Consider the following 18,155-nt stretch of genomic DNA (forward strand, 5'->3'; position numbering starts at 1 on the left):
ACTGAGTAGCATTATAGCTTCCATCAAAACACTGACCAAAGGGAGGCAAGTCTCACAAGCAGCATTTCTCTAATCTTTTATTAAGCTGCTCCTGCATAGTGAAGGGTTGAACCAGAACACAGATCACAAGTTTACCTTGATCCCCCCCCACCATGGCTTTCTTTAAGCAACAGCTCTCAGCTACATATGACTAAAGCAGTACTGTCAGGTGCAAGACTATTTTACAAAGTTACTTCAAGGCAAAAAGTATGGCTCCCTCAAGAGGAAAATACTGACTAGATTGGAAGCTAAATAAACAAGTGGCTTCTAAGTTCAGTTAGATCTAAGATATATATGGCTGGATGGTTTTTACTTCAATCTCAGAACACCTTAGAAGCTTTAAACCATAACCTATACTGACAATCCTGTTTCTGTGACAGAAGATACATTATGAAATTCTCTGTGCAGAGTCTAATCACAGACCTAAGCTCTGGAAGTACTTGCCAAATTTCCCAAGTAGACAAAAATAGAAAGAACACATAACCGGAGGAATTCTCTCCTAAAGGAAACAAGTGAAACACCACCTATTTTATCTGGGCCATTTGGGTAAATGGTAACTAAAAGAAGACATACCAATTTTCTTCCACAGATGCACAGCAAAAGGTGAATTAAAACCAAACAAAGGGTACCTTTGATTAAACACTACGGGCAGTTCCTCATGTATGCAGTGTCCAAGACTGCAGTCAAGATGAATAGTGCATGACAAACTCATGCAGAGCATGCTATGCTGCCATTCAGAGGCATTTCTGCATTCAGGCATCTGATGATTATAACAGCGATGAAGGGGACAATAGTATTTTACCATTATGTTTTTTTAACTGCAATAGCTTTTCAGAAAACCCTTGTTTCCTTTAAAAGTATCTGTTAACAAGGGCAATTCATAGCAATGAGGGAAATTTGGCTTCTTGGGATGGAAGGAAAGACATCTTCCAAACACCAGTTAAGTCTAACACTGGTATACAATGAACCCCCATGCATATGACTGCACAAAAATTGTCACTTTCCCCAAAAGGAAACTACTAATAAGTGTCATGTTTACAGCTGAAACCAACATAGCTTTTAAACCAAAAAGCATGAAAAGCCCATTCTAGAAAGCACTGAAGCACATGCTTGAATTTCCACCCAATTAAATATAACCCTATGTAGTGCTTTCAGCTAACAGTATTAGATGAGGCCTTAGGTTCACATTAGGATATGTATTTATATGTAGGTTGGGTTTTTTTGGTAATTTTTTGACAGGAAAAAAATATATTCACAGCACATAGCCTCAGCACCTAACCTAGCCAGCAAGATGCCTTTCACAGTGGAAGAGAGGAGTGCCTTCAGGTGACAATACAGAGCAAATGTCTACATAGACTCTCAGTGTAGGAGTGGATGGAGGTGGACACCTCCTCTACTTCCCTCCCCAGCTCTAAAGCTCCCTACCATAATCTGTATATAGATACACATTTTCAACTAAATATACACACACACACTAAAAACTTTGTTAAGCATTTGGTTGCTGTACGTACACTTGCAATGATTTTGTTAATTGAGATCGGGAAAGACTTGCAGAGGAAACAGGGAGGAGGGAGACATGGTCTAGGGAAGCGAGGTATACAGCTCCCTTGCTTGACTAAGGCAAGAGTTGGAAGACCTAGCTAATTACTGTGCATTACAAATAAAAATGAATTTACCACTCCTGCAGGACTGTCTTAAAGCAGGCTGATGTAGGACTGTTACCAGTCCCACACAGCATTTTTACAGTGCAGTAGCTTAGTTCCTTGCACCTCATTTAAAGGACACAAAAATACAACCCTTAAGAGGATCCTTACAAAACAGCTGATTGACTAGACTTATTTAAAGCCTGTGAAGACTTTGATTAACCTGTTTTGAGATAAGTCATGATCTAAGGTACACTGGGGGGGAGAAAGCTTGTTTATTTCAATTGCAGATTAGCAAAACAATTGTAATGTGCAGGTGCAGGTGGGGGTTTTTTTGATAATTTTGTTTGTTTGTTTCCTTTTTAATCAATCAGGCCCTAATTTCCACAATGCCTGTTAACCACCAGAAGAAGTGCAGTTAGTTTAAGATCAGTATTTTGTGCTGGTGTTGTTAAAGTACATGGATGACAGAGATGTAGTTTCTAAATAATCTATGATTATTAGGTAACAAATATATTGATATCAAGTAACTTGTGTCAGATGCTAACTTGAACAGCAAGCATTTCACTTTCTGAATGCTTGTACAGTACAAAACCTGCACAGACTAGATGAGATTCCTCACTATAGATAAAGACAAGTAAAGGACTATAAAGAACAAGTAAATTGATAGAGAAGTTTAACAAACATTTTACTTGAAATAAAGGAGAAATGTCTTCTAAATATCATCCCTTGGTATGGAGAAGTTAATACTGCTAACTACTCGATCTCATTTATATATAAGTATGGAAAGAGAGTTGGGTTTCATTTTCTTACTACTTACTACTTACTCAGCTTCAAAGATAAGAATATCTTAAACTCTGATACATATCATAAGGGTTGTTCCAAAAAAATTAAAAGAAGATACCACCAAACTTGAGGAAATCAAAGTCAGTTTGCTAATTCACAGTGCACTGCATAACAGACCTCAATTCAACCACCCTAAATAGCTGATAAGAAAAAAATATTTTCTACTTTTAAAAAAGATTTATACAAATAAGTTAAAGCCAAAAGAAACAACGTACCACCTAACGCTTACACTTGTGTCCTGTATCTTTTATTTAAAGCTGGTTTAGATAAAGTGCAGACCTTCAAGTCTATGGGGGCCTTTCTAGAGGGCCTCTAGCAACAACGCTAAGCATGCAGTGGTGTTTACCTCCCATCCTCAAGGACCAGATAAAAGATCAAAAGGCAATGGATGTTGCCATTACACACAGTGCATAAAGCAGCCTAGGGCTCACCTCTGCCCCTCTTCATTCTTGCTGCTGTTTTGTCCTGAGCACAAAGTAGCTTTAAGTTTCAGAGCTCAGGAAATGCCCACAATTAGACTGATCCCAGATGCTTGTGACAACACATAATGCTTGTAACGTAATGAAATGATGGTACTCAATGTCAAAGCTTTTCACCATAGACTTTCATCCCAAATTATTGCAGCAACATTATATTTTACTTAAACTGATGCAGTGTATTCAGTATTCTTTAATACTAAACTACAAACAACCATTTATTCAACCGTTGTATAAATTTACCCAACCCAGAGTAGGATGTTTTCAAACCCTTATTTGAACCCCTCTGTGGAGGTGACAAAAAAATGAACTATGCTTTCACCAAACACTACAAAAGACCTCTCTCTTCAATTTTTCCGCTTGATTCTGCTAGCCCAAAACATCATTTCCTGCCCTCTTCCCCTGCAAGTAAACACTTAACCTCATACATGCATTTAGACAGAACATATATGCAAACTTACAAAAACTATTAACTCAATGTCCCAAATGAATTTTCCAACTTCCCATAACACAGAAAGATCTCACATTCTGAGCTGAAGTTCTTCGAAACTACTCTCGGAGGAGCTCCCCTGGAATCCCTCCTTCATGAAATCATAATGGACAAACATACTTCACATTCTCATGAACACAATACTTCCAGAGTATCCTTAGTATTCTTACTAGATAAGCAATTGATTACAAAATAGTGTTTTCACGTCTCTATAGCTTACTTGAAAGTACAGGTGCATTTGGGTAATTTCTTTACATACATGGAGGCTGGAAAAACCACACTGCTCTACTTTTGGAAATTTAATGTTCTCTTGGCAAGTGACTCAGGGAAATAATTCTTATTTCTCCTAACTTTCCAGACAATCCAGTCTGTCACAGTGATTAGCTAGAACATTGCAACTATGCATAGACCCACTTGTTCACTAGTCTGATTTATTATTTCATTTACAAAAGTTGAGAAAAAGCAGCGTAACTTTCTTTGAACAGCACATTAATCAGTCACTAGGAGGGCTGTTTGGTTTTTTTCCAGTAAAGAAATTGAGGCAGTGAAAACAGTTTAAATGAGACTAACAGAACTTGTTAAGATTATCCTTTTGTGGGGTAAGGAGATAGTTTTTCTACAAAGTTAATAAATATTGTGCTAAAAGTTAATGAAATAAGATTATACATTATGGAGTTCCTCAGGTAGTTCAACAGCTCCCCAGCCACAGGGAATATCTGATAACATTTATAAGAGATACAACACACATTCATTTCCATAAATAAATAAAAATAACAAGAAAAGTCATGGCAGAGGGAAGAAAGGGGTAGTCAAAGGGGAACATACTAGCTAACAGTCACTTAGAGCTCTGCCTTATACCTGTAATTCCTCTTACCCCATTGTATTTTCTCCTTCTAATAGACATACATACATGAATATACATATATATACAAACATACACGCATATAATACATATGCACACATACCTTTGCATGCCAATCCAAAAACCTGTCTTATTCCCTCAGCACCAGGCTTTTCTAACAGTATAGGGTTTATCATTTAAATCAGTAACATTATAAAAATGTCAGAATGATAGGAAAACACACGCCCTTCTATCATCATGTATTGCTAAACAAAACAAAAAAAAAAATCAGTAATGGCTTCTCTAAAATACAGCACATAATCCATAACTATTTTGTTGGATATAGCACAGGTAAGGATCTGACATTTTCTCATCCCATGTCTTAAACACATCTTGAAAATGGATACTTTATCTGTTTCCTTGCTTGCTTACAGAGGGCAAACAAGAAAAAAAAGGCTAACAAGTGGTTTGGTGAACACCAAGCCAAGAAACAAATAGATGCTACTTAATTAAATTATGCTGCACATAATTAAATTATGTTCTGTCTAAATTGTTTAAATGATTTTGCAGTGGAAATCTTGTTTTATTTGTAGGAGTTAGCTCACTAATGAAGCAGACTGATCTTTGACCAATACATAGATACTGATTCTTCCTCTGTATTTCTTAAAGATATTAAATATATTATGGGATTTCTTGGTGTGTGGCTTAGTCTACCTAACAACATAAATTTTCAGCAGCAAGTATTTCCTACCTCCTTTAGCTCCTTCACCACCTTCAACTCCTTTGAAGTTAGTCATGTCTGTACTTAAAAAAATTTCTGATAATCAAGTAGTGCAACACAGATGTTTCGTGCAGAACAGCCTAAAACTGAAACTACACAAAAGAAGATAGCAATAGCCATTTACAGACACAAATTGCAACAGATTGTTCATTGGGCTAAAAAAAAAAAAAAACACCATGGAAAAGGTCATAACTGCCAGCTATCTCAATTCTGAATCTGACCACTGAGACTGCCAGAATTTTCATTTACTGATGGAGAATTACAATGCTGTCAAAGCAAAGCCAAATAGCTTCTTTGCGATGAAGGAGGACCTTCAGCTTTAAATCAAATGCTGTTTATCTTAAATTCAATTTTTTTTTTTTTTTTTCTGAAACACACTTTTAGCTGCTATTTAGAGAGGGATTCTGCTGTGACCACATCGACACAGTTAAGGAAAAATATGCAAGCAAGCTAAGTTGCCTGATTACATATGCTTATTACTATACCTCTACCATAGCTTCATCATCAACAGACTTAAGAATTAAGGCTCTGAAAGGTGAGATACACATTTAAAGTGACCAAAAGATTAAACATGTTTCTGGAATCCATGAGAGAAGGTAGAAGCAGCAATCACTTGGAATCTTGAGTGTTATATTCAGTCTCTCCTGATGAAATCTGGCTGAGCCGTTTGCTTGATCCCCACAGCTTTCGGGAAAGCTGACCTGAGCGCATCTGTTTAAAAGTAATTCAGAGAAACAAAAGGAGGGGGAAGGGATAAGGTGGATAAATTAAAAAGGAATTCAGACACTGATTTTGGTGAAATGAAGACACTACAATGTACTGCATAAACAAAATCACACCAACAAAAATTATTTGAAAACAAACCAAAAGCTACATTTAGGGATGATATTTGGGACTGACAAAAAAACATCAGACAAAACACTAATCACAGTCTTCTCTGATATTGAACAGTTAAAGGGATAATGCCAAATCATGAGTATTTAATACTTAACCTACTTCAAACAGCTTAGAAGCAGTGTTAGGAAGGAAAAAAAGAAATATGAGGTAAATGTCAAGCAAAAATGAACTAAATTAGAAGAAAGGACATTTTATTTTCGAGATTTCAAACAAAAATTGCTAGAAGTGAAAAGGAAAAGATAACCAAAATGCAGGGCAGTGATGGCAGAAGGAAGGTAAGAGAGAAAGGTTATCTCCTGGTGTCAAATTTATACAGTCTTCCAAAGATCCTGTGTGCAGTGCTCAGAGTGAAATTTAAACCAGAAATAACTCATACTGAATATTGCATAAGTCAAGACAGGTAACAAGCAACCAGAGGCTGTATTAAATCCAGCATCTGGTAGGTCTGCAATCTGACAATAATTTGTAAGAAACTGTTTTAATTTACTCCTCAAGTACAACATTTATGATTGGCCAGCAGTGATCAGCCTTGCAGCTGATTAGATTAAGAAATCCCTTGCAGTTAATAAACAGGATGCATGCCTTAATAGCACAAGTTTAGAGTAGTTCCCAGCAGTTAATACAACAAATGCAGCATGCTTAGGAACTCTTATCACTACAGCAGCAACGTCCTAGGAAAGGCACAGTGCTGACCAGGATTAATGCTAACAGGTGATAATTCCTCAGAGCTCTGCAATATCCCAAACAGCTAAAGTAATTGTTAAAAATACAAAGACATTTATTATACTTCACGTCATGCTGGATACTGTCAATGCGGAAACACTATAGGCCAATCTTAATACCAAGCAGCATTTTGCACATTAAAGGTCAGTCTCTCCCTTTATCCTAAGGATCAGTATCATCGAAATCCCGAACTACAACACTGTCTTCTGCATAAGGATGAAGTTCTAGTAACGAATATATTTCTTCCAAACTACAAATAAACAAATAAATAACCCACATACACATACTTTTCAAATATATGGATGCCATTATAGAAAACTAGAAAATCTGGGATATAACATTTTTCCTGTTTGTGCTTTTTAGAAATATCTATGTACATGGATATTAACCTTGCAGATCATCTGAATTATAAACAGAAAATCCTGGAAAATCATTGGAAAGTCTCTACATTCATAAAAGGAACCCAGTATTTGAAACAACGCTTTTTCCATAGTTAGAAAAATAGATGTTAGAAAGAACTGGGAAAAAAAAAAAAAAAAAAAGAAAAAGCCTTCAGTCTAATAAGATACATAAATTTCAGCCTACAAAAAAATCTTTTCTATGCAATAGGAAGCTTAGAAATGACAGAGACTTTAAAGCTGCTGTTACAAACATATGTTTAACCATATCATAAACAGCTCTTTGTCAATTCTACAGTAGGAAAAAGCTGTCCAACTGGAACTCAGTGTAAACCTCCCCTCCCCATCTGCTGCAAGCAAAATCAGAGTACTGTATTAAACTATATATCTCCTAGCTAAAACATTTTAAAATGCTGGCAAATAAAGTTGCAGTTTTCACAATTAAAGTACAAAATCAAATGATACATCTTCTCTGCCATTTACTAAGGTCATGCAAAAGTGATAACCACATTTTCAAATAAATATACTGCAGCACAATGGAGATCGGGTTATAAAGAGAATAAGCTAACTCAAGTACTTTGAAAGTCATGAGAAGTAGTACTTAAAGCAAAATCTACATTTTGCACAAGAAAAGTTGGGCATAGCTATTCGACAGATGGATGCTCTGTATTTGATACTGCATATGCAGTACCAACAAGTTTATATTCACCATATGGAGCACAGAGCATATTGGGAACCTACACAAGTGATTCTTTGTGCACTGCAATTACAGAAAGAAGTAATACTTTTTTTTTTACCCCCCAATGTCATACAATGCGTATTAAAAGATATCTAACAGAAACCATAAAAAATAAAGTATCTTGCTCTCTTTCATTTCCAATTTTCTTCTGGAAAATTATCTCATCAAGAAGCATTTGAGAACACTATCATGTTCAGAAAAGATTAGCTATTATGACTTTGCCCATTCAGGTGTGATAGAAGTCTGCAAGTTAGTCCAGATGAGCTTCCCATCTGCGATCCCTATTATACCTTTGATTCTTAATGAGAAATTTCAGTAGAGCAGTCTCAAAAGTTATTTCTTTCCCACTGAAAACTGAAACTTGCTCTTAAATTTACCCTGCCATAGAGGAGACCTCTTGCTCAACTGGAAAGCAGAAATAAGTGAGTTTCCCATTGTTCGGTAGAAAAAGTTCTTGATGGTGGGTTTTACCTCTGCTGGCTTGCCAACACCAACGATAATCAACTTGCCATCCTCCAAGCCAACAAGGATGTGGCTATATTCTTTTGTGACAGAAATGCAATGAATTGGCAGTCGCATGGCTAAGGGGGAGATGGTCAAACCCAAGCTGAAATGAACAAAAACCACATATAGTATATTGTGTATTTGCACGTATTGCAAAGAATCACACTGCATTTGAAACTGCTGTCCACAGGATGCATTATAGAACAGCTTCTCAAGGATCCAGTTAGTGATTTCAATTATTGTAAACTTCTAAGGAATGATCTAACCGCACCCCAGAATAAAGCTCAAATAACAAGAAAAGGCATGGATGGGTAAGTTAAGCCATTTCACTGAAGAACTGTAACATTAGTACCACAACTGCCTAAGAGACAAAGATCAGGGACTGGAATGGGTTGCCCAAGGAAACTGTGGCTGCTCCATCACTGACAGTGCTCAAGGCCAGCTTGGGAAGAGCCTTGGGCGACATAGCCTAGTGTGAGCTGTCCCTGTCGATAGCAGGGGGTTGGAACTAGATGATCCTGAGGTCCTTTCCAACCCAAACCATTCTATGATTCTATAATAACTCCCATTCTGGGGAGCAATGGAGCCCTACAGGGCATAGCAGTACATGGACTTCAAAACTCCACGCAGAACTACATGAGGCTTGAACCTGCAGTTGCTGCCTTCCCAGTAACCAATGAGAGATGGGGACAATCACAGCTTTTCTCAGTAAGCCTTTATATTTACATCTCAGTAATAAATCACTGATGGTGTTGGTACATTACCTGTAGAGATCCCGTATGGAAAGAAATCCTTGTAAGCTGCCCATCACAATATACTCGCCAGTCACACACATATCTGACACTTCCTCCTTCAGAGTCTCAGAACCCAGATATTTTCCATTGACAGAATAGAGATGTAATGCATTCTTATCCTGAATAGATCAAAAATAAATCTGTCACAGAGGACTGAATGAATTAAGATTGTATTATCTGTATCTTTAGCTCTCTAACAGGAACTTACTTGGACAATAATCCACAGATAATATTACTGACAACAGCCTCCTTGCTGAACGATAAAAGAGTACCAAGCCTATATGCAATGTGTATGTATACCAGGTCCTCTATGGGAATTTTTGAAGTTATTGCTCATTACCTCATGATGCAACATGGTAACATCTTACCTATCTATCTAATCAATCCCAAATTTTCTGGACACATCCATGGATTTAATGGACAGGTCTATTTTATATGGGTTTTTGTTAAGAGAGAAGAAGGGAAAAGAGCACTCATCTTATGCCCTGCTGCTACCCTTTCCCCCAGTCTGAAAAGCAGAAGGAAATGGGTATATTTCCACAGAGCTAGATACAGAAGCATTTTCTGGACAAGGCAATGAATTCTTGATGAATTAAAGATACAGCTAACATGAACATACTAAGCTCTTCCAGCTTGACAATACCTTCCTTGGTCACTTCTCTCCCCATCTTCCCCATGCAGCTAGCATGCTTATCTCCAATAAAATTGTCTTCCAAGAGATTTCCTATGCTCATAGAAATAACAGCTCTACACTTACTAAACCAACTACACAGCTACTCAATAGATAGGATAAGGTAAACTGTGAACCTTTCAGCTATACCTCCAATCCAAAGCTAAGAAACATCAGTATAGTCACTGGGCATCTTGCACTCGGAGCTTAATGCTCCCCTTACAAGCCTCTGTATCTGTGCACAGTGGAACTCGTTTCCCCTAGTTTTACATTTCAAAGCAGCTCCCCCAGGAAGACTCATTAGTGCATGCTTGGGCATCTTCCTTGCAGCTGTTTGAAGATTTTCATGAAGCTCACAGGAGCACAGTATACCTGTGATTTATCTTTTAATCAAATTGCACTCAAAATGGCTAGCAAAATTAAAAAGAAAAAGGGGAAACAGACACAGCATGCTTAAAAAGCCTCATTACTTTACGAAATAAGGATAAAGTGAGGTACATTTATTATTAAAGTCTTCAGTGAAAGAGAGGTACTCCATGAAACTAAATACCTTAAGAGTAGTCTTTCCTTCTATGCTGGTGTGGACAACTATATGGCCTTCCCAAGACACAGCCAGGTTTGGAACAGTCAGCAGGAGAGAACTCTCACAAGGCGGTCGCAAAGTCCTCACATACTGACCTTTCCGAACAGTGCGGACAATAACAGTCCCATCCTGCAGTGACCAAATTCAGTTAAGTTGCTACTCAGCAGACACATTACCACAGCATGCAGAAAGAGTATTTAAATACAGAGAGAATACTTTGAAAGCACTTAAATCCTTAACCGGAGATCAAGACTCCTGAGCATTAGGAATTCTAAACAAAGAGGCATTCTCCTGAAGGCCATGTACTGTAGGCATACGAAAAAACAAATGCAAACAGGGCAAGATGGGAAGAGCAGACAGCAAATCAGGTATTTCATATGCCATATTTATGAGTGAACATTATGTGCGTTACAGAGTCAGAGTTCGGCAGCTTGCCTATATTAGAGTACAGTATGTAGTAGAGCATGAGTAAGCTGCACAGAACCTTCAAGGTTAAGGAAATCAGGGAAGAAACTGTCACAGAATTGTTTCTATGAGAAACCTGAGATCTCCAAGTAAGTCCACACAAATTAAAGCTCATCTGTGCAGAATAACAAAGCATGGTAGCCGAGGCCTATGCTGTGCAGTTTGAGAGAGCCTGGTTTAAGCAGGCAGCAAGGGAGATGGCACGTATCTTCTGCAAGGCTGAAGAAAAAAATAATTGTGAAATAGTCACATTTTATTGTACTCAATCAACTTCAGACACGCTCTATGGTATAAGTAGAGAAGAGGGCAAAGAAGGGGAAGGTATGAGGACGCTTACCCGGGATCCTGATACTGCCATATCCAGTTCGGTGCTGATGCCAACACTCGAAACTTCATCAGTATGCCCATAAAGGATCTGTAATGGTTTAGGTGCCAGGCCTACAGGCACTCCTCCCTGAGAGTAACAAAAAGTGCAATGACACATTCTCTTGCAGCTGAAGGACAAACAAAAAATAAGTTTCTGGTATCTTTAGTATCGGTTGTGTGAGATGTATATTTGACATAGGCCAAAACCAAAGGTACAACTCACACATTCCAATTTCAATTTTTTGCCTTTTATGTCAGCAGCCCTATTTACTGAAGTCACAAGAACGAATGAACATAGTTAATATGTGGATGTGAAAGACAGATTTACTTAGCTGACTTCTATCCCTTCAGATGTCCAGGTGTGCAAGAGAATTAAGCACTACCATCACAGCTAAGCTTAAAGAAACTGAAAGCTATTTCACTTAAAGTTACAGCAACTCTATTTTCTATTTTAAATTCTATTTTCTAAGGAAAAAGTAAGGAAACAATCCCTCTCAGTGACTACCACTAGAGTAATATGCAAAGGAAATCTTGCAATAATGTTCATTGAAAAGAGTAATTTCCCCACATGACTGCAGGGTGTCAAAATTATTTAGTACTTTGTTCCAGGGAGTGTACTGTCAGCCTATACAGACTTATTCTCACAAACCACTTCAAAGGCAAGACCTGTACTTAAAGAGAAGGTACAGAAAATAGTTCTGCAGAGCACTATTTATTCTCATTTCTGTGATAAAAATTTGACTGCCAACCAAACCCTGAAAGCCTGAAGCATGCAGGAATGCAGAACAAGTGTCAAAATACAGAGCTGGGATAGAGGGTGACAATGCAGAACAGACAAGCAGAGCAGAAGTGACAGTATACAGTCCCATTGCTGCCACATTGTAAAGACCAAGATAAAAGTCTCATAAGAAGAATTTACAATACATACAGCATCACTTATACATATGTTAAATAAAATAGAAAAATACATTAAAAGTCTTTTAAAAAGCAATTCTAAACAAAGTTAATCACCAGAGGATGATTTAACTCACAAATTGCAAAGAAATAAATTTTAAAGTTCCAACATTTATCCTTGCTTGAGAAAAACAAATACTGCACTAAGGAGTCGCACTGTCCATAACATGACAGTTCCTGCCTGTAGTTATTCCTACCTGTATATCTGAAGTTGCTTGAAGCAGCAATCAGAAGTGAACATTTAACACGCATACGGATGGAAACTGTCTCCCATTGTTGGGTGTAAGCACAGACATACATTGCACAAGCACTTTCATTACGTGAAAGCACAAGACTAATACTAAAGAATTCAAAAACACAAGTGTAAATCCAGGAAACAGACTAATGTCACTGCTAACTCCTAGTGTAGTCATCAGTACTAGCCACAGAGGAAATGCAACGCTAAAATGCAACTACTGGAGTGAACAGCAGTCTAGAAATGTAAAAATAGTCAACTACAAGCATTGTTCTGACTAATTCTGGTAGTCTCAAGCAGTGTTTCTCTCCTTCCATTCTCTCATCTGTATAATGAAGGGTAGTATTTGCCCATACTGAAAATAATCTATGAAACCTTTGAGAGTGACTCTAAAATACTGTACTTCAGCTATATAGTAACTAATGTGTGTAGTGAACATTTCAAACACAGAACACAATGGGAGTAACAAAATTACTAAGCTAATCAATTTCAGTGGACTTTCTTCCCTGCAATCCTGAAAAAAAAAGAAAATCAATAAATGATCACACCAAAACAGAGAAGCACAAAAAAAAACAAACAACATTCCGGAACTGCTTCTTTGAGTATGCCTAAATAACATACCTGATGAATTATGTGCCATATCATACAGGTAGTATCTCTAGAGCCTGAAATTAAATGAATTCCACAGTAGTCTATTGCCAAGCAGGTCACAATATCTAGATGAAGGAATGAAAACAAAGTTATCACATACATATTTAAGACTGTTTTCCCACAGAGACACAATGTGCATGCAACGTATCAACAATGTATGCTGGTTTGCAGTCAGCATTCTTCTCTTCTTAACACTGCCATTTCTTTATACCTGCTATGTTTGTCTGCCCAAGTGCCCTGGCTATAGTTCTTTCCAAAAAGACCAAAATCAAGGTACAATACATAAAACCTTTAATTTCACAATATAAAGAGTTAGTTACTAACCCATATGCCTGATGTGCTGTCCAATCAGCTTGCCTTTTGTAAGCGACGTTACTCTGATGCTGTTGTCCCAGTGTCCTCCACTAAAGAGCAGTTTTGCATCATGGGATACTGCAAACAACTTAGAGGTGATCTCCAGCCCCGGTGCAAAAGGACCGCTCACGTTGCGTTGTGTTCTGTAGGGAAATGATGAGAAGCTAAATAAGAGTAACCTTAGTCCAAATCAATATATTTTACGCATTTTGCACTTTAAAATTAAAAAACCTTAAAAATTATGAAATTCCATCTATAAAAAAGGCTATATTTAAAAAAAAAAGAGAAGAAAGGTGAAATCCTGCCTCACAAGAACCACAGCAAAACTCACCGCCATTGGCAAGCTGAAGCAAGATTTCACCTTAGATCTTTTCAATCTTTCATGCAATTTAATAACTCGTGGCTACTAAGTATTGTAACATTGAATTAAAAACAGAGAAACAAAACCACCACATATACCTGCACTATAGTGTAACAAAGTATAAAGACTGCCCATCTCAGATTCCAAGATGAGTTTTTACGATTATTAGAAAAAAAATTAGAAATAGCTCTAAGAATGCAGAACCTTAAAATGCCACTTGCGTAACTCTTCACAGTGTTACAGATTAGAGACAATGTTCCTGAACACTGGCAGATGCATTCTTAGGTGAAAATTCAGCCAATGATAACAGTAGAATCCACTAACTGTTGAACAATTACTGTATTTTATTACTGTACATACATTCATCTGTACCCCTCCTCATCATTTGCTTACTTGGGATTTGTCACTGTGGTATCCCTTATGAATGTAAAGTAGTTGGAGATATTTTTATCATAAGGCAGCCAACCATGAGTTCCAATAATGCAGTTGAGGCTTGCCGTTACCTAAAAATGGTTTGATAGAAACATCGGTGAAACTCAGTGGTATATTCTCTTCTTGCTTTGATGGTAACAGAGCTTGCATAAAATCCAGTATAGGCTTCTTGAGAATTTACCACAAAAGAAAAAAAAATAAAACACACACCCCCTCAAGCACAAATTTTCTAAACAAGTAAATAAAATAATCTCACTCAGGTGAGTTAATCCACGTGTAGTATATATTATTGAGTTAGAATAGTGAATATTTTAGATAGGTCAGAGAAGTTGAATGGGGGAAGAGGGCAGAGAGAAAAAAATACGAAACAAAACAAAAATCTCAGCCAACGAACCCCTCCTAAACATTTAATTAAAGTTGAGTCATTTAGTTTAAGCTGCTGCTTTGTTTTGAAACAGTAATCACTAACAGTTAACATACTAACACGGGAGGTTTTAAAAAAGTTACGCTACACTTCTATTTCTGAGAAACTAAGAAAAGAATCCAAATAGTTGAGGTATATTTTCAATGAGCATTTTAGACATGTCCAAATTCCAAATGTCACATGCACATATGACATTGTGCCAGGACAATAAGTTTGACCTACAAAATAGAAGTATTGAAAAAGAATATTCTCTCCTGCAACATATATTATTGCACAGGGGCCAGTATGCAGACCATACATACAGATGTAATCACAAAACCACTCTCCTCCTCTCATCATTTAGCCATCTGTTATAGTACCAGCATCTTTACTAGTCAGTGCAAAAGTTAACTTTATGAACAGTGCAGGCCTCGAGAGAATATATATGCCACATATGGTATAGGTTAATATATGATTTGGAAAGTAATGATAAGCATAATGATACTATTAATAACTCAATCCTGTCATTTTAAAGCTGGGCTGCATTGCATTAGGAAATTACTACCAGGGAAGCAGATCAAGTGGGCAACTTACAACACACCTCACTACAACTTACGCTCATGTATCATCATCAGCTCTTAAATGTCATTCGACAAATCAGCCTGGCTTCCCTTCAGAAGACAAATATTTAACTTACAGCCGACATTCATTAGAGATTAAGGAAACACATTTGAACAGGGACACTTAAGAAGTGCTTCTTTACGAGCTGTATGGAAAAAAATACACCTATTTGACTGCAATTTAAGAATAGCATTGACACACACAACTCACCAAAATCTCTGGGCTTCCCTGAGAAATAAAAGAACGTGACTGGGTCCTGGGGACAACAGCTTTGACAATGGGCACACCATCACTGATTCCCTACAAGAAAGGACATGGTTTTGGTTCATTTTATATACACTGCATTTTAAAATATTTCTATAAATAGGAAACAAGTTTATTGTCATCTAGGTTGTGATCTTTTGTTTCAAGTATAACAGAAGTTTGAGATTAGATTTAAAACAGTTTCAAGTAGCACATATACCTCTATGAAGAATGACTTTAGTTCAGTGAGGTGTTGGAAGAGATTCAAAGTAGAGGTATCACTTTTAGTTAGTCTTTGTACTACTTCTTCTGCTGACAGCCTTTGTGGATGGGGCTCCTAGGAGACAATATTTGAAGAAATATCAAATTAGTCAAATTTAACAAGCTGTTGTATGGCAATCAATGGGAAAGATGATTTTTAAATGCCTAATTTTCCTTCTTAAAGTTAATTAATTTCTTCTGAAAATTGTATGCTACATTTCCATCAGTGTGACCTTTACAAATGGTAATGTGGCAAAGACTTAACATTCCTAAAATTCACAACTATTATCTTAAAAACCGTTACTTTTTCACTTTCTCAGAAGTCCTGTGTAACTCAATTGGATTTAACCACAAAGGTCTGACTGAAATGCAACAAAGAGCATTACCTTTAACAGCTGACAGGGAGTTTGCCCAAAATTGTTTATCATCCCTTCTAAAGCTTTCCTTTCTTTATCATCTGTTAAAGCATCCAAATCCACAGCCCCTGGATCACAACCAGAATGATGAAGAGTAGCAAAAAGGAAAAACAACATAATCCAAACAATTTACCGAGAATTAATATGGTCAACAAATGTTGCAGAACTTAATTGCACCATTATCATCTGTTACCCAAGAAAAGCCTCCAAACAATGCCTCTGTATAAAATATGATCTGAAAACTCCAGTCTGCATTTTAAGTATACGTAAGTGCAAGAATTGCAGGCTTTTGTCTTATCAAATGAATTTAATATATTTCATGCATGCAGTAAGTTGCACACAAACCACCCAAAATTCCAAAGAATTAACAGACTAACATCTGTCTTAAGTATTTGTTGGTTTTAAGTAACTTGCCTTGACTCCTAAACCACAAGAAGCTTCTTCCCACAAAACGCTTTTAAGCAAGCAAACGAGAAACTAACAAAAAACCCCAAGCACCTTTAGAAATAAAAATACAAGCAACTGGAACCACCCCCTTAAAGAAAAAAAAACCCAAACAAAACCAAAACATCTTTATTAATATTTTAGGTTTATAACTGCTGATCAAAGCATCAAATATTCTGTTTATGGGATGATAAATTGCAAGTTATGCTGCCATATTTCATCTATAATTCTGCTACCTTACCATATGCTACTGTATGGCATGCTCAAAAATCAAGTGTTTTTAATACTGAAAACCCACAAGTCTGATGATAATGACAAGAGAGCATACTGCTTAGTACCTTCATAAGTACAATAATAGAACACATTGAGCGCCTCCACTGCAGCTGGTCCCCTCTGCTTGTAGCCAAAAATCAAATCTATCCATTCATGAAGATGAGCAGAAACATACTCAGATTCCTAGAAGGAAAAAATCCTCTTGTAAGAGTAAGGTAAGTACTGCTCCCCTCTTGAAGTATTTTCTGTGGAAGAGATATAATTACTAAACTCAGAGTGTCCACAACCAGGTATATACCAATGTACAGGGCAGAAGCATAAGAATATCCATGTGTGTTAAGGGCAGTAACTGCCAGGTAAGAAGGAAAATAAATACAGTGAAGCAGCACATTTAGACTACTGAAACACAACTATGCAAGGAAAGGTAAGCTGCTAGTTCCCTAGCAGCACACAGAACAGTCTTCAAAAAACAAGGGAAGTCTTATTATCTAAACCCACCCAATTCTGTATGCTATCTCCTAGGGCAGCAAATTCCCAAATTATTGGTATCTTCAGGATCTTTCCTTTTTTATTTTTGAACATTTTATTGACATGCACAGTGCTTTTAACTGAAAGTTCTAATGCTATCTTTAAGTCAAATGCAACCACAACTCTAGTTTGAATGTAGTCCCAGTATTTTACACAGTGATAATGTATAAATGAGCTTTCTTTACCATCTCTTCACACATACAAACATCATCTTACCAGAGCCTTCCTGTGTTTATAAATGAAGTCTTCTGGGGAATGGGCCCATTTGGGGAGAACAACATCATTTACCACCTCTTTGGATATTTGAAGCTGACCTAAGTTAAAACCTAGTGAATTATTTGGAAAAATACATGGATTACTACAAAATATTATCTTGATTTCTTAATAAAGATTAAAAAGCATTCTTTTCTCAATGAAGGATAATGAAAAATTCTAATGCAGATCTCCAATAACCCCACCACTGACATAGGAGGCTAGGGTCTGCTCTGAGTGTTTAAAATGTGACATGATACAGGATGACAAACATCCAAAGATCCCAAGTAATTTTGAAGCTAAAGTCCCAACCTTTAAAGTAGTAGAAATATTTTACACATCTATCTGTAAACGTATCTGCATTTGCTTTAACACATTTCAATGAGGTTATCCATAAGAATTAGGTTACTTACAGGTTTAAATGATTGTATAATCAAGGCTTTCAGTAAATCTTAAATACCACTAACTTTAA

At 36.9% G+C, this 18,155-nt stretch overlaps 1 protein-coding gene across 5 annotated transcripts in view; it reads right to left on the reverse strand.

Moving 5' to 3' along the window:
• Window positions 1–5,468: 5,468 nt before the first annotated feature.
• The window catches only part of NBEAL1 (neurobeachin like 1), a 79,463-nt gene continuing 66,776 nt past the window's right edge, over window positions 5,469–18,155 (reverse strand). For 2 of the 5 annotated variants that reach the window (XM_057411711.1, XM_057411708.1), the window contains 13 exons: window positions 17,648–17,757; window positions 16,969–17,086; window positions 16,157–16,254; window positions 15,730–15,846; window positions 15,477–15,566; window positions 14,204–14,313; window positions 13,420–13,592; window positions 13,066–13,160; window positions 11,227–11,343; window positions 10,392–10,553; window positions 9,142–9,290; window positions 8,345–8,480; window positions 5,469–5,827 (listed from right to left, as the gene is read on the reverse strand). In XM_057411711.1, coding sequence (XP_057267694.1) covers window positions 5,726–5,827; window positions 8,345–8,480; window positions 9,142–9,290; window positions 10,392–10,553; window positions 11,227–11,343; window positions 13,066–13,160; window positions 13,420–13,592; window positions 14,204–14,313; window positions 15,477–15,566; window positions 15,730–15,846; window positions 16,157–16,254; window positions 16,969–17,086; window positions 17,648–17,757 — 1,577 coding nt within the window. In that variant the 3' untranslated portion in view covers window positions 5,469–5,725. Of the gene's footprint in view, window positions 5,828–7,937; window positions 8,481–9,141; window positions 9,291–10,391; window positions 10,554–11,226; window positions 11,384–13,065; window positions 13,161–13,419; window positions 13,593–14,203; window positions 14,314–15,476; window positions 15,567–15,729; window positions 15,847–16,156; window positions 16,255–16,968; window positions 17,087–17,647; window positions 17,758–18,155 lie in introns of those variants that run through there. The other 3 variants (XM_057411707.1, XM_057411710.1, XR_008972451.1) reach the window with 2 other exon arrangements.

The sequence above is a fragment of the Pezoporus wallicus genome, unplaced genomic scaffold (assembly GCF_028554395.1).
Source record: "Pezoporus wallicus isolate ANWC-B61680 ecotype Strahan unplaced genomic scaffold, APGP_CSIRO_Pwel_v1 contig_6732, whole genome shotgun sequence".
NCBI lineage: Eukaryota > Metazoa > Chordata > Aves > Psittaciformes > Psittacidae > Pezoporus > Pezoporus wallicus.